The 13,494-nt window shown below is 35.7% G+C and overlaps 1 protein-coding gene across 1 annotated transcript in view; it reads right to left on the bottom strand.

Moving 5' to 3' along the window:
- Positions 1–249: 249 nt before the first annotated feature.
- The window catches only part of ZNF804B (zinc finger protein 804B), a 164,106-nt gene continuing 150,861 nt past the window's right edge, over positions 250–13,494 (bottom strand). The window contains exons 5-6 of the mRNA XM_043589508.1: positions 10,012–10,142; positions 250–3,975 (exon numbers count right to left, since the gene is read on the bottom strand). Coding sequence (XP_043445443.1) covers positions 309–3,975; positions 10,012–10,142 — 3,798 coding nt within the window. The 3' untranslated portion in view covers positions 250–308. The remainder of the gene's footprint in view (positions 3,976–10,011; positions 10,143–13,494) is intronic.

Raw genomic sequence — 13,494 nt, 5'->3', positions numbered from 1 at the left:
CCTGAACGTTTTATGTTATCATTTTATAACATTATATGAGAACTCCTCCAAACAGACCCTTAATGCTTTTCCCTCTACCGTCCAGAAAGTTATTTTCAATTTGCTCTGTTATTTATGCAAGTTAAAAGATATTCTTAAAATGCTCCTATTTTAGTATTGGCAATTCAGTTCTTACATGTATATACTAGTCACATTTTGAGTTGGCACCAATATTTTAAATCTTACAATAGTCATACCACTTTAAATATATCATTTTGTAGGTAGTGACAATTTGTTTTATTTATCCACAAGAGGGGCTTCGACACCTATCAGTTCAAGTGCGTTGGTACATTTAAGGCCTCTTTCACTCCGTTTAACTGCTGCATCTGACTGGAGCAAGAATGGTGGCAAAGATCTTGACCTTGAAACACTGGTTGGATTAAAGGATTCAAGTGGATGATAGAAGCCGTGGCTGGGTTTAAGTGAGGGCCAAACAATGCAGGGATCAACGCGGCCGAGGGCAGGGGCTGCAGCGCGATGTGCGGTGGGTGGAAGGGGGCAGCAGTGACCAAATGCAGCGGGTGACCCGCTAAGAAAGTGGGGTGTGCGGGGATGATGGTCGGAGTCAGAGGTGACAACGTGAACGGCGTAAAATGTGGCTGGGAAAGAGGATGTAGGTGAGCTATAGGGAGGGGACCACCATGGGAATTTATGGAGGCAGAAACAGCAAAATGCTGCAGGAAGGTGTGGTGGATGGTGGTGATGGAGGTGCGCTGGTGAACTGGTACCGTCTGGACCGCCGAGGCTGGAGAGAAGGCAGTGGGCCCCGAGGCAGGCACAACTCGAAGATGCTTTGAGAGGAGCTGTTTCTGCACGTGCTGCTGGGCTTGTAGCTGTAAGAGCTTATATTTATCTATTTCATCAGGAGAAAATGTTATTGGCTGCTGAATTAAGGGGGGAGAGCTAGATTTATGGCACACTTCTAATTCATCTTCTACTTTGTCATGCTTCTGCAAAGTTCTGTCAGAGTAAGAGTTTATATTCCCCTCTACGTGATTCATATGCATGCTTACATCCTGTAAGTCAGGATTTATTTGGTCCTCTTTGGTCTCTGTGGAATCAGTAACACCAGTATATCTATTAGATGGAAAAGCACCAGGGAAATCATTTGGTAGTGGGTCACGGCTTTGAATACAATGTTGGACTTCGCTAATTAAAGGTTTTACTGGTTCTTTTGTTGTTGGGTTCTTTTTCATGTTTGGTGACTGTGAATCTGCTACTACATGAATTATACCTTTAGAAAGATGGTTATCGCAATCAGGATCTACTAAAACATGAAAATTGTTTGTCTGTGAACTTTTGACTTTGTCTTTCTCAATAGTTCTTTGAATTGTACTGCCTTTATCAATTCTCTGTTTACTTGTGTTCTGTGTTTTTTCAGACCAAGGCAGTGCGGGTCTGTTACAGCCCAGTGGCGTGAATTGAATTGTGCATTGAATTTGTGAATGAGCCTCTGATTCATTTTCACAATTCTTTGAAGAGACCTCAAAATTAGTTGATTGTTCCTGACACCTCTTGGCTTGCGCTCTTTCTAAAAGGCTTTTGGCTGTCAGGGGTGTCCTCTCTCCTGTAATGGCCAACTCTGTGCTTTCTAAAGGGCTGGTAGAACAATTTCTTAGAAGGCAGCTGATATTCCCAGAGTTATACTGCACGGATTTTACTTTTCCTAGGTCACAAATACGAGGGCTGTCCAACGACTCTTGACTTCTCTCGCTTTTACTTAAGCAATAAATTCTCTCTCTTGAGTAAGAGCCCAATCTGCTGTGCTGAGGTCCCTGGCAGTTTGGTGCTTCTTCACTATTTCCGGAACAGGAAACCTGTGAGCTAGAATCACAATGGGTGATTCTCCTGGATTTGGGCCCTGAAAACTGCTGTTGATTTTTGCCCAGTTTATATCTTTCTCTGCACCGACTGTATCTATGTTTTGAGGATTTTTCATTCTTAAATGATTCCCACAATCTGTAGTTGCGGTCTCTCTGTATTTCAGATGGCAGGCAGGCGCTCTTTGCTAACTCCTCAGACACGCAGAGGCAGTTCGGGTTTTGGTGTCTCCCTTTGTGCCTTTCAACTGGGTTGTGTTCTCTTTTACAAAAGTACAGCAAATTGCCTCTGCCCTTGTCGCTGGACTTATGAACTGAACAAGTAGCTCTCAAGCTGGCTGTGCTGCCAGCGTATGTGTCTGAAGGGCTAGAAGTTCGATTCAGAGACAACTTTGGAGAATTTCTCTTATAAGTTTGGTTTCTACATCTAGAAACCCTGCTGGTCATGCTGATGTGGTTCCTATTCACAATTACACTAAAGTCCTTCCCATGATCACTATGACCCCTCACTGGGTAAGGACTAGAATTCCAGGTAAATTGATTTGCATCTTCAAAATCTGAATGAGGATCGCAAGGGATCAGTTTTGGTTCTTTAGTCCTAGAGATGTAAGGAGAAAAAGATAGGCCCTCATTTACATCATTTAGAACTACCCTTTGACAGCTTTGCCAATGGGTCCTTGAAGGTTCCTTAAGTCCATTATCACTATTATCATTGTTTTCTACACATTTCTTTAGAGAGATATCAAGGAAAGCAGGCACTTCAGGATTTTTCATTTCCAAATCACTTGCACTAAAATTATCTTTACTCATATTTGGCTCAGAATCACTGTAGCCCGAATCACATTTTCTCCGGAAACTTTCCCAATCTGGATTAGCTATCATCATCTTTGGTTTCAGAGATTGATCATTTTCTTGGATCAATTTCTGTTGGTCTTTGATTAAACCTGAGACTTGGCTCTCTATTGTAGTCTTCATTTCTGAGGGCTCCTTAATCAATTCTCTTTTTAAGTCCTCTGAATCATGGTCACTCTTTGTGTTCCGAGAAAGCTTAAAATCAAAATATAATGGGTTGCATCCATAAGAGATACAGGGCTCCGTTTTTGTAAAAAGCAGAAGTTCCGTGGGCCACTGGAGAGTGGTGTGGCCATCCTTACTTTGTACATGGAGAAAAGGCAATGGTTTAGACTTCACGTCATGTGGACATGCTTCTCTTACAAGCCTTGTTGCATTTTTGCCCACTCTTTCTGTTTGATCTAAAGATTTTTCTCTCTTCTCCATTCTGGAGTTGGGATTCAGATGCACTGTACTGTTTTGCTTACTTGGCTCCAGTGATGGAAACTCATCCAGACATTCAAATATCCTGGCATCACTGTGCCTGTAAATGTTTGGTGAGCTGGAGGAAGCATTTGCTTGGCATGAGTGATTAATGCAGTTTTCTGAAGTGTTCTTCGGTGTACCTCGAATTTCTTTTTCTCTGCTGCAAGGAGTAAAAGCCACATCTGAAAGATGAATATTAGATTTAGAGAATGAAGCATGAATGCCAATCGAATCTTCCAGTGTTTCATCAATAGAGTCATTTTTGTCTTGCACGATTTGAGAGCTGATGGAAAAGGTATTGTGTAAAACATGTTCCAGATGGCTTGGTGTGATGTTTATATCTTTTTCCTTAGTAAGAGGTACGTCCTCACTTGCAAACCTGCGGCACTTACATTTCTCTGCAGTTTCTTTTGCTTTATAGCTGGGGGACTTGTTACAATCGTGTGTTTCTTCTGTGTTCTCACTAAAAACTGATGCTGAAGACTCTAATTTTAGATGTACTTTTTTGGAAAAAGAAAATGATACTCCTGTCCTGTGATTTGCATTGCTGAGGTCTGAAGATGTCTGTGGTACCCGATTTCCGAATAAATAACGTCTGTCCATTGGTAACTGGTGTCGATTTTGCATGGTGGACCGCTGTTTATCAGAAATGCTTCTGGGGAGATTCTTTCCTTTAAGGAGAAGAGTGCTCTTCATGCACGATACCTTTCTGCCATTCTTAACTGGGAAAATTCCTTGCTGGAGTTGCTTTTCTATGGCTACCCTGGGAGCTTTGTATGCTGGTCCATTTCCAGAAACACTGTAGACACAATAAATATTTAAATGATTAAGACATTAGATTTGAAATCTCATGTATATGTGAACATTTCTTAGTGTTTCTATGATGAGTTATGCTATCTACAAACTATGTCTATTGGAATATCACCATTTCACTGTGTTTATGTAACTCGGTATATCTATGTTTCATAGAGGCCATTTCTAAAATGCATCACTTAAATGTGCTCTTTTGAAATTAGCAAGAAGCAATAATATGTGGATATCTATGCTAGTGCTGCAAAAGAAAATAAAGTACTGCATTTACATCCCAATATATGTCCTGCAGAACCTATCAATTTTTTTAGAAATATAGACTTAACATTCTTTCACAAGGAGTTTTTCAATCAGTGACCTCCCATTAAATAAGAAATAAAATGGAATTAAAAGTCACTTCCAAAGTGTAAAAATATATATTTAATGTCATTTTTTGTATAAGTGCTACCATTTCATAATTTTTGTTGCCTTGGTTTTAAAATTTCTTCATGTTTGCTTACTTTGGAAAAGTGACTATTTCTTTCTCCATGACTTATCACCATTTTGACCAATTATAACAAATGCATAAAAAAGTAACACACATTTACAAGCCATCTCAGTATCTCAATTATTTGAAATCTTTTCTTTTGCATCTTCCTCACCCAAATACTTTCTTTCTACCTTTCCTGCATACATTTGTTTTACCTTTTAACAGCTTTTGTAAAGACTATTCATTCTGCTGAGCTTAATTTGTGATTCAATCTGAGAACTAGAAATAGCAATACACCGAAGAGATGAAACTCTTTAGATTAAAATTGTCTCTTCTGTGTTTACCTTAAAACCTCTACTACAAAACAAGGTCTGGGCGGAGGTGGGGTGGTGGAAGGCAACAGAAAACACATCATTCATCTGATCTTTTGCTTTGAGATGACTTTCTTTTCCTTCTCCTTTTCTTTATCTACATGCTTGGATATGTGTGTTTGCTTCTTTCTAGTTTAGATTTTTATTTTATTGTATTCATTCATTTGTTACTTGAGTAAAGAATACTAATAAACTGTTACCTTTTCCATACGTAGCTTAACTTCTAATGGAGAGGTATGTTTTCTGAGCCCTTTTCTGAGAAGTTCTTTCTTGTTGCCTTCACCTATCACTGATTTGGCCAATCAGCACAGAACTCTGGAATCCCATTCCTCTTGTCCACCAAATCTCATGTATATAAAACCTTGGTTTGCGATAATAATTCATTCCAAAAACATGCTTGTAATCCAAAGCAATTGTATATCAAAGCGAATTTTAAGAACCATTGGCTCAGTTGTTATCATGTGACAGTTGGCATCAGGTACTACTCCTATTGAAAGACACTGCTTGTTTGTCAAGTTAAAATTTATTAGAAATGTTTGCTTGTCTTGCAGAATACTTGTAGAACAAGCTGCTTGCAATCCAAGGTTTTATGGTACTTTGCTTCATTGTCTTTACATGTTTAATATCACAGAAAAATACTTACTAATCCTCCTTTTATTCATTTTTGAAAGGAATCTGTTGTGCACTTGTGTGATTTGTAATTTTCTTTTTCATTTATATATATTTATAGTATTTACAACTTACATTTTTATTGTAAGTACTATCCACAATATATTGTTATTTTAGATTATATATATATATATATATATATATATATATATATATTCATATATTAGATGACATATATATATGACGTTTTTACCAGACCAGAGTTACAGATTGATTTCTTGGGTTAATTTTCACTAGTACTGTTGGGCACTTTCAATTCAATTTCTTTAGCTCAGTTGTATTTTCTTCTCTGATTTCTCTGATTATTGCTTCTTCTCTGTCTTAGCTTTTTATGCTGGAATTTATATGTTAAATGTGTTGGCTTTCATGAATATATCTTTTAAGTCTTATTATTTATTTCAATACTTTCGTGTCTTTGGTCTGTTTCTCTAGTTCAGAAGGAATTTCTTTTTTTTTTTTTTTAATTTTTTTTTTTTCAACGTTTATTTATTTTTGGGACAGAGAGAGACAGAGCATGAACGGGGGGCGGGCAGAGAGAGAGGGAGACACAGAATCGGAAACAGGCTCCAGGCTCCGAGCCATCAGCCCAGAGCCTGACGCGGGGCTCGAACTCACGGACCGCGAGATCGTGACCTGGCTGAAGTCGGACGCTTAACCGACTGCGCCACCCAGGCGCCCCTAGGAATTTCTTGTTTTTAATTTCTGTTTTACTCTTTCAGTTTTTTACAATATCCAATATTTCATTTACTATGCTCATATGGATTTTAATTTATCATAGTTTCAGCCACTATTCACTTTTTAACAATTTCAGATTGTTCCTTCTTCATAAACAAATTTAGAATTATACTGGTCCCTTGAATCTTGTGGAAAATAAATTCAGAAAATTTTCAGTAACTGTTCCATAATGAAAACTTTCTTCTTACTTATTACATTAATCTTCTTTTTGCGAATCATTTTTTTATGTTCTTTAGAGAGGTTGTTGAGGCATTTTGATATGAGGAATAGAAAGGAACACACTAAGATAGTGTGTGGCTTATTCAGTATTTCTTTCAAACAGAAAGGAAAATAGAAAGCAGAGAGGTTAACTGTAGATATTGGTCTTTTAAAATGCCTGCAGTCTGGGGATAGAAGGGTAAGGGAGCAGAAAGATCTGCAGCTCAGAATTTTGTCTCAGTGTTAAAGAGTTTCTTTTCCATATTTAGTAGCCACACTTTTGATTAAGTAGGAGCTATACTTCGTTAAGTTACCTTCTCTAGGAACGTCAATTAATCTGATATTATCTGCACTTAGAAATTATTTCAAAAGCCTGGTGTATGGATATTAGCATTCTGCTTCTATGATTCCATTATGACACAGATATGTTACCATTTTTATATTATCCACCTATATTTTTTCCTCAATAATATTTTTTTCTTATTATCCTGGCACTGTTTTGTGTATTTTCTTGCTTTGATTTATGTTAGTCTAAATGTTCTTTTCTGTATGGTTGTTTTATGTGACAATTTATCTCTCTAATTGCAAGCTTCTCCCTTTTATATTCTTTTCAATATTTTTAATCATCTTTACTCTTATTGTTTTTATATTATATTTTGCTCTTCTTGTCCTTAATTTTTGTTCTTACTGTATAATCCAATCTACATTTATGATTATATTTTTTCACAAGTTGTAGCATTTTATCCTCATTATTAATCTTTTCTACCTCTAGGGTTTATGCTTTAAACTGTTTATCTCATTGCTTTCTAAACTTTAAGTTCCCTTATCATAAATCTAGTTAATTTTTGTTATTTTAGAAAAATCCTAATTTTCTATCTTTGTGGTTTTCAATTCTATTATTTTAATACTACTTTATGCCTTTTAACATAATTAAAGTTTAATTTTTATAGTTATATCCTTACTTACAATTTCACTGTTTTCTCTAGAACTTTTTTTAATTTATTTCTATTGTCTACCTAATTATTTTTTATTTATAATAAAAAAGTGACTATAAAGTTAGCCCTTTCATACTTATTAATAGATTGTCCATTCTAATAGGTCTCCCCAAATTCTAATTCTTGACAAATAAAAACATGCACTATTTAATTATCTTCTTGTAAAAGAATACTTTCCAACCAGGAAACAAAACATATCAAATATGTTTGATGCATATTTTCTTTAAATGATATAACATGATCCATCTTTTATATTCTCAGAATCAGTGATCTTATATTTTTTTAAATTTGGAAAAAATATCCATATTAATATGCACTATACTTAGATTTATACATGTACAAGTTTACAAACCGAATGACTCTTCACCCCCATGCAGTAACTGGGCTTGCTAAGGAACAAAGTTGGGCTGAATTTCCCAAGAAATGGCCAAAGTTGACTGTCCTTTATAAGATTCATCAATAGTTTTCTGCCATCATTTTTTTTCATCAGTCCAACTGCAATATTCTTACCACTAGTAAATTCTCCTCTCTTCTCCATAGAAATCATAAGAGAATTTTCTTGTTATGTGCACCATCCTACTGAGAAGACCTTGTTATGAGAATCGTGGACAGAGAAAGGTTGTTTAGGAGAGGAATACAGATAATTTTTTTCTTTTTCATTTTATTTCTTACTTTCATTTTTCAAGTAAGCTGCCAAAATGAAAACATTAAATAATTCTATTAAGTGACTTCCCTTAGGCCATGAGGCTGCTTAAGCAAAAAGAACAATTATCTGGAGCGCAGAGGACAGGTAACAGCAAAAAATGTAATAATTTTCCTAGTTCCATGTTTTGCATGTGGAAAGCTTAACACCTATCATTTCCCTAACAATATGAGGGAAAAACAAACAAACAAACAGAACCTAGAAAGTCTGTCTATCCTATAAGGAATGAGCTTGAGTTTGTGTTTGTTTAGTTAATATGATTTTCAGCTCAACCTTAATCGAGTAGAATTTTTCATTTGTTTTAATTTGGAAAACACTTAACGGGTAGCATGGCAAACTCAGAATTTTTAAACAGAAGCATCATCATCATCACCATCACTATATCTCCCACAGGAAAATAAAGAAATGTAGAAGCATGACAACTTTCCAGTAATAAAAAAGGATATATGTTTATTAAGGCTACTAAGATTTTTTGTTGCATGGGCTGAAAGGACCTATCTAAAGGTTGTCTCTCTACAGTAAGATTTGCCCCCTCTTTTATATTATCATAATAATCTCATAATAAATCACTCAAGAATTAACATACTCCCCACATTTTTTTCCCTATATGCTACCATAATTATCATTAGACCTTTCCTTCTCAATCCTATTTTGACAAGGACAGTTTGATATCTTATTGACACTGTGTTCGAATAGCATAAGATCCTCATTGTATTGGCCAGTGGAAAGCTCAGTACCAGATGCGTGTCCCATTTCTATGACTGTGTAGGAGCTCAGGGCATACATTTTTATATTAACCTCACCTCTGGATACATGTTTTTCCAAACTTCATTGTTTCCTTATACCAAATTTCTCACTTATTTTTAATAGGATTATCTTCTATGTATTTTCTTGAGTTAATTAAATTATTCTAAGATAGTGGTACAAATACCTAAATATGTGTAAGGTGAATACTGTGTTTTTACTCATAAATTGATCCTTAAAACAAATGTTTCCTTAGAATCAAATTTGAGGTCTAATATATTATGGTACTCAATTATTTGAGTCATTCATTCTCAAATTTATTGCATTTTGTTTTTCATTTCAACAACAGGGGTTTAAATTGTGGCACAGAGCTATAAATTTCACAATTCACTAGGTTGCTGCCAACTGCATTAATTAGCTACATTAGGTGTTTTACATTATGATTCATATGAACACAAATCACAATGTGCAAACTTAATTGAGTTCCAGGTAACAATCTCCTCACTTGGAAACATTCAGCAGTTCCAAGCTCATGAAAAACAGCTATTTTTCAGCTACAAGAATGTATTAGTATAATGCATGTTATAATTATCAATTTAAATAGCAGGGTGTGGTAAATTTAACTGCATTCACTACATCATTTTTTTTTTTTTTTGTCATCCAGACAATGATAAGTGTCATTTATTCTAGGTTCAGGTATGTACAGGGAAATGCAGAGAAGATTTATTTCCTCCCCAGAAAGATGCACTGTTACTTAAGGTTTTTAAAATTATTATTACAAAAAATAAACAAAATAAACATTATTACAAAACTTAAAATAATTACTAAAAAGCTCTATGGGCCCATTTAAATCAGCTGGATAGAATAAGTGCTAGTACATGAGAATCATTCTTAGATCATTTCATGAAATAGCACATAAAATTAACAACATTGGGAAGGAAAAAAGTCAGATACCAAAGTAACTAATCTATTAGCCTTTAACTATTAATACATTTGCCCTCAAGCATGTCTTTTGATTAATTATAATTTGCTTCCGTGTGACAGTAAATCAAGTAAATTTATCTTGACATTTCCCCAATGATTGAATAGACTTTTTTTTGGAAGAAAGTTTTGAACCATCTGAGATACCTCTAATTCTTACCATTCAGACTGTTGCCTTAACTCAGCCAGCTGGTGAAGCCGTTTAAGTGCTTTTTCTTGTTTCTTCTCATCTTTCCATGACTTGGAAGCTACATTTCGAGCAAATTCCCGTTGCTTTAATTCTTTCAGTCTCTATGGACAAAGAAGAAAAACAGAAAGGGTACTATAAATAAGTAATATCTTTTCTACCTGTAAGTCTCCTTATTAAAGTTTGTCTTGGGTGCACAGGTGACTTTCTGGATAGAGAGGGTAAAGCACTATTTCCATGGGTGTTCTTCTCTTCTCCAAGATAAAGTTAGTTGTCAACTGGCTTATTTATCAAAGCTTGTCACAATCACTACAGAAATGTCCTGCCCAGTGCTTTTTGGGACCACCGTGGCTACATAACTGCAATCATTTATGTGTCTGTGAAAACATAAATGGCAGAACGTGTGATATATGAATGAGGGTGAAGGAAGAAGAGGTTATGGGGTGCACTTTCCTCTCCCTACTGCCCACAGTCCTCCCACTTGTGAAACATGCTTAGTCTTATTCGTGCAAATTGATACTATTAAATATACTGGGTGAAATGAGCTTGTTTGATTTAAGAATATCTATTATTGGGAAAGATTCAGTTCAAAGCTCTAATGAGTGATTCTTAACTCTTTTTTTTTTCCTGGTGGAGGTATTTATCCAATGCAGATTTATATATTGTATCCAGGAGGATAAAGATAGGTCAGGATTTAAACTCAGGGAAGATGGTTGCTTGGCTTTGCTTGATTTAAATTAACCTACCACTTCTTTTAATTAATCTTTTCTCTAAAACAATTGACTTACATGCAAATTGGATGTTACTCATTACCTGTTGGGATTTCTACTTCAGAATTTGCCATTAAGCACACCCATTGATATTGAACAAATTGAGAAGCAGCCACAATCAAATGAGCATCTTGAAGTTTGACATTTAATCCTGAATTGAGAATATATTTGAAGATTAGTCTCTCTTAACTAAATTATTTTAAACTATCTGAAATCTATACCCATTCAATTTGTTTTCGTTTTCCAAATCAAGTCTAGAAGATATTTCCCAGGAATGGCAAAAACCACATAGCTATCAAGTGAGGTTATAATGCTGTACTAGAATACTGCCCACCCATGAAGTGAGGGTACAACCTTTAATGGTCATTAACATTGTTCCTGAAAGGGAACATACTTCTGTGAGATGGTGGCCAGATAACCACACCTGGGCTAAGTATCTGAAGAAGGAGGCAAAACCAACCTTTTAAAGAGAGAATATTCTAAGCCCAATGAACAAGAGTTTCACAGAACTAGAAGCAGCCACAGGGGCAATAGTGGAGCCAATCTGAATTCAATTTTTGACAAATGCTTCACAGGCTTTAAAAAAAAACAGAAAATTTCAAGAATTAAAATTGTGGCCCATGTGTTTTAAACAAAAAAGGATCAACAGTTCTCTGGAGTTGATAAATAGCAGAGTGTCTAAACCTTAAGGGACAGGCATGGTCAGAAGACAGAGAGGCTTTTAAAATCTCCGTTACTACTTTTCCTCCTACTCACACTTCCTCAGCCCCCATATACATAATAATCTAGTCTTCCAGTGAAAGCTTGCCTTGTGAACAAAGACCTTTTGGAAATTGTTCTACACAATTTAAGGGCCCACATAAAATGAAGTTCAACTGTGTCAAAGAGAGAATATGGCTACATAAGTAAAGAGCAGAAAGATTGTTTTTTTCTTTACTCTGTTACTACAGAACATAAAATACTCTATTATATGTATGTATATGTATATATATATATATATATATATTTAATTTTTTAAATGTTTATTCATTTCTTGAGAGAGAGAAAGAGCATGAGTTGGGGAGGGGCAGAGAGAGAGGGAGACACAGAGCCCGAAGCAGGCTCCAGGACCTGAGCTGTCAGCACAGAGCCCAATGAGGGGCTTGAACCCACAAACCGTGAGATCATGACCTGAGCCGAAGTCAGATGCTTAACTGACTGAGCCATTCAGGTGCCCTAAAATACTCTATATTATATTTAATATTTGATATGACTGGTATGTAAAACCTGAATAGCCTAGGAGAGGAAATTTGTTCATTTACTCACATCTGACACTTTACCCTCATTATTGGAATTTTGTTTGAAACTTCCAGGTATAACTCTCTTTCTTTAACCCCCCAGTTTCCAGGGATGCACCTTTAACTCTGAGTTATAGAAATGAGTGAAAATTCTGTCTTACTCACCCAACAACAAATATTGTCAACTACTACTATATAACAAGGATATAAAGTTGTCAAATCAATCATTTTCCCTTCAGGAGATACAGACAAGGGAAGAGGTATTTTCACAAGATAGTTTTGAGTTTCCCAATAGGTGTGGACACAAGTGGCGTTAGAAGCATATAGGAAAAGTTAAGATAGAAGGGGGTGAGTACAGATTTGTTGTGTTAAGGAAGTCAGCCAAGTTAACATGTGTCTAAGGAACACAGAAAACTAGAGGAGATTTTGTTTAATGACATCTAGCCATAGATTTGGCTTAGCAAATACTGAGTGCACAAGGCTGCACAGAGGGGAAAAAAAAAGAGAGCTACAGAGAGATCCCGTCAAATTTTCAGCACACTGAATTGCAGCACATGTACACGAAAAAAGTACTCCAAGCCAAGAAAAGGGCCACCTGAAAGAATTAATGGCATCAGTGTCTGGCATGCATATAGGGTCAGGAAGAGTGTCTGTTCTCACCAACAAAATGGAACAAACCCACAGGACACTGAGTATAGAATTCATGGAAATCTTGCCTCAGTAGAGAATAATTTGCTGTGGATTGAGCATTACTTTGGATTTGCCTAACAAATGATAAAAGCAAGAGCTACAAACATAAATCTGACCATAAGTAACTTAACTGCATTTCAGAACCAAATTTAAAGAAATTTATAGAAATACAAAAATATTCAGCAACAACAAGGAAAAAATTAATAACATCTGACATGCAATCAAAGATTAAGATCAAAGATTATCAAGAAAGCATGAACTAAAATGAGGAAAATAATCAATCAAGACCAATACAGAACCAATACAGAGGCTAGAGTTGGCAGAAAAGTACCTTAAGACAGTTATAACTGTATCTTCTGTGCTCAAAAAGTAGATAAGAGATGATTGTCAACTGGACAATTATGCAGTTAGAGTCTCTGAAGAAGGAAGAGGGAATATTTGAAAATATAATGGGTGGAAATTTCCAAATTTCCTGAAAACCCACAGATCTCCCAACATCTCAAGTGCAAGTAACATGAAGAAAACTATCCCAATGCTTGTTATTATCAAATTTTTAAAAATCAGTCAAAAAAGTGGAATTTTTAAAAGCACCTCAAGGGAAATGACATATTCCTGCACAGAACAAAGAGTAGGATGGCAAAAGAATTCTTCTTGGAAACAATACAAGTGAGAATACAGGGGAGCATCACATTTAAATTTATGGAAGAAAATTAAAAACT

Source organism: Prionailurus bengalensis, chromosome A2 (genome assembly GCF_016509475.1).
Source record: "Prionailurus bengalensis isolate Pbe53 chromosome A2, Fcat_Pben_1.1_paternal_pri, whole genome shotgun sequence".
NCBI lineage: Eukaryota > Metazoa > Chordata > Mammalia > Carnivora > Felidae > Prionailurus > Prionailurus bengalensis.
This window is presented reverse-complemented; position numbering and strand designations above follow the sequence as displayed.